Source organism: Pinus tabuliformis, chromosome X (genome assembly GCF_031772625.1).
Source record: "Pinus tabuliformis cultivar Carrire ecotype Pingquan chromosome X, CPIR1, whole genome shotgun sequence".
NCBI classification, from domain to species: domain Eukaryota; kingdom Viridiplantae; phylum Streptophyta; class Pinopsida; order Pinales; family Pinaceae; genus Pinus; species Pinus tabuliformis.
The window spans coordinates 1,184,825,199-1,184,828,501 of record NC_142308.1 but is presented as its reverse complement, the minus strand read 5'-3'; the positions used below and the strand labels follow the sequence as shown (position 1 = coordinate 1,184,828,501).

General features: G+C 44.1%; 1 protein-coding gene across 1 annotated transcript; it reads right to left on the bottom strand.

Moving 5' to 3' along the window:
• Window positions 1–2,322: 2,322 nt before the first annotated feature.
• On the bottom strand, window positions 2,323–2,742 carry LOC149144177 (secreted RxLR effector protein 78-like). Its single transcript, XM_089452053.1, has one exon. The coding sequence runs from the start codon at window positions 2,740–2,742 to the stop codon at window positions 2,323–2,325; it is 420 nt and encodes a 139-aa protein (XP_089308179.1).
• Window positions 2,743–3,303: the final 561 nt, after the last annotated feature.

The following is a 3,303-nucleotide window of genomic DNA, read 5'->3' as shown; positions in this document are numbered from 1 at the left end:
CCTTTCTCACGATTATCCTTTCTGTCACCACCTGCTGTAATATTTCCCCACATTTTCCACTTACTAACTTGTCCTGGCCATTCTCCTCGGAATTGCCATGGCCACCCTTATCGACGTCGAGAAGTTTTTGCAATTGCTCTCTCTCCTCCAGTAGCAAAAGCTCCATTCCTCCACTGTCTATCAACTTTCCCCTATTCCTGCTTCCCCAGTTCGCTAACCAGTCTGTCGGTTGATTGCCTGAGCGTCTTACATGGGTGGGGATCAGATAGTCTATTTTGGTAATTAGTTTCCTGATTTCACTGATGAGCCACGCTGTTCGCCAGCTCTTACTTATTTTTTCCGCTGGTTTTTTCTCTTGCAGCTGCTTTACCATATCCACCACCAATTTTGAGTCTCCTTCAATTTGGAGACTTAGAAACTTTTCCTTAATCACAATTTCCACTTCATTATTAGTCACCTCTCCACAGTCCATCGAGAAAATTCTCAAGGTTTTTCCTCTGTCATTCCTAAAAACCCCCCCGATTCCTGCTTCTCCTAGGTTGTTTCTTGCCGCGCCGTCGAAATTTAATTTTGCAAATCCCTGTGGGGGATGCCTATACTGTTTAATTTCTTCAACCTCTCTGACTTGGTCCTTTCTTCGGTAACTGTCAATCATGCTTTGGGTTAATTCTAGCCGCTGCAAGATCTTCACCTCTGTTTGTATGACCTTCCAGTCCTCTTCCTTCCAGCGTTCCGTTAAAATTGTTTCTCTCATGTTCTTGATTGTTTGTTCCCATATTTCTACCGGGTTCGCTTTTCTTCTTTGAAGATCACACTGTTCCGTGCCTTCCAAATATTCCAGAGCAGGAACCCAGCGGACAGCATCCATGCACGATTTAACACCGGGTTTTGGTAAGGTTTCCTCGGCCAGTTTTCCAAGGTGTTTTTGATGTTTTGGAAGTTCCTATAGCGGCGCTCAAACATCTGGTAATGACTTTCCCACAGGGTGTTGCTGACAATGCATCTGTTCATAAGGTGTTCCATCATCTCCTCCTGTTCATTGCAGAACGCGCATCGTGATGGTCCCTGCCTCCCTTTTCTCTGTAATTGATCCTAGGTAAGTGCCCTGCCATGCAACAGAATCCATAAAAAGAAATTGACTTTCGGCCCATTCTTTATTTTCCATTTATTTTTCTCTGTTTGTTGATTCTGTTTTGCTTTTAAGTAATACCCTTCTGCTATAGAAAAGGTTCCTTGTATTCAGGTTCCCCATCTTAGGATATCTGGCCCTATTTTTACCGCCATTTTATGGGATGCCATTTCTTTGTGGTAATCATCCCACCTTTCAGTGTCGGGGGCCGCGACCCAATCCTCCTTCTATTTCCAATTGCGCCAATAATCCCCTATACCTGGTTTCCAAAATTTTCCGACCACATCCCCCTCTGCTTGGGAGGTGAATGCTTGGATGACTTGAAGGGCTTCCTTCTGGATAAGCTTTTCTCGTTGTTGCCAGGATTCCTCCCAAAACTTAGCTTTGTCCCCCTCTCTTATCTCCCAAAAGTTGTATTCTCTTATCAGCTCTTTATTACTCCTCGCTAAGTTCCATATTGCGGAGCCTTTTTCCTCTGTCTGGCTTCTCATCCTGTCTTCTGGTTGCTCAGTAGCTTCATATTTCCTCTCCCAGATTGCCTTCCATAGGTCTTGGCCGCCCTGAGTCCACCTCCACCAAAGCTTCACCCCCATCACTTGGTTGAGTAAGTAGGGGTCCCGCAAGCCTAAGCCTCCATCTTTGGTTGGCTTGCTTAGCCACTCCCAAGAAAGTAAAGCCCATTTTCGGGTTTTACTGGTTCCCTGCCATAAAAATTTCTTGAACATGGCTACTAGTTTTTGGCTGATGGACTTGGGAACAGCTTGGCTCGATATCTGATAAATTGGGATGGATTGAAGAACTGCTTTTAGAAGAATTATCCGACTGGGGGTGTTCAATGACCGGAATGTCCAATTGTCCATCTTTTTCCTGATCTTACTTATTAGAGGTCCCCAGTTAGCAACCCTATATTGGTGCTCATTAAGCATAATACCCAGATACTTCGCTGGGAAAATTCCAATTCTGAATCCCATTGATCGAGCCAGAAATCTTTGGGCCGCTGCCTGTGTATTAAAGAAAAATATTTCTGATTTCTCTTTATTAATCTCTGTCCCAGATGCTTGGGTGAACTCAGATAGGGTTTTTAAGATCTGTTGGGCTTCCTTAAGCGAGGCCTGGCCATAAATCATTACGTCATCTACGAATTGCTGGTGTGTTATGGGGAGATCATTCCCACAGATTCTTAGCCCCTTTATCTATTCCCTGGCTACTCGTGCTTTTACCAGCCTGCCCAGCCCTTCTGCTGCTAGGATGAAAAGAAACGGGGACAGGGGATCTCCCTGTCTGAGCCCTCTCGAAGGGTTAAAAGCTTCAGAAGGGGTTCCATTCAACATTACTGACATCACCGGTGTGCTCACCATTGACAGGATCCATTTCACCCATCTCTCATCAAATCCGTGAGCTTTGAGGATGCCTTCTAGGTACGCCCAACTAAGGCAATCATAAGCCTTTGCCAGGTCTAATTTGATTATCATGCCTTTATTTCGAGAGTTTTTCAAAGAGTGGATTACCTCTTGGGCGACTATAATTCCATCTGTTATCTGCCTTCCTTTTACAAAACCAGTTTGTTCCTGTGCAATGAGGTCGGGCAGAATAGGCTTGAGTCTATTCACCATAATTGTTGCTAATATTTTGTACACTACATTACATAGAGATATTGGTCTGAATCCCTAAGGTTCATCCGAGTTTCCAGTCTTTGGAATCAAAGCTAGGAAGGTGGCATTAAGGCCCTGATGCATACGCTTTGTACACCTTGATTCCTCCACTAGGTCCAACAGGTCATTACCCATAAAACTCCATGCTGCTTGGTAAAATTCGATGGTAAATCCATCAGGTCCCGGGGCCTTATTCTTTGCCATTCTGTTAACCACTTCCTCCACTTCTTCTTTTGTAATTACCCTGAGTAGAGCCAGATTTTGTTCTCTAGTTACTTTTTTAGGTATATGTTGACAAACTCTGGCGATTTCCTCCTCCCTACTAATGTTTGGTTCTGTTAGGATCCCTTTGAAATAGTCCACCAGGAGCTTCTCCATTTCTTCCTGTTGCAGCACTCTGTTTCCTTGACTATCTTTTAGTGAAAAGATTCTATTATGTTGTCTGTGGTTCAACATTGCTCTGTGAAAGAATTTGGAGTTCTTCTCCCCTTCTTTCAGCCATTGGACTCGTGATTTCTGTTT

Excerpts from the sequence above, each read along its gene's own strand:
- LOC149144177 (XM_089452053.1), bottom strand. The coding sequence starts at position 2,742 with ATGGTGAATAGACTCAAGCCTATTCTGCCCGACCTCATTGCACAGGAA.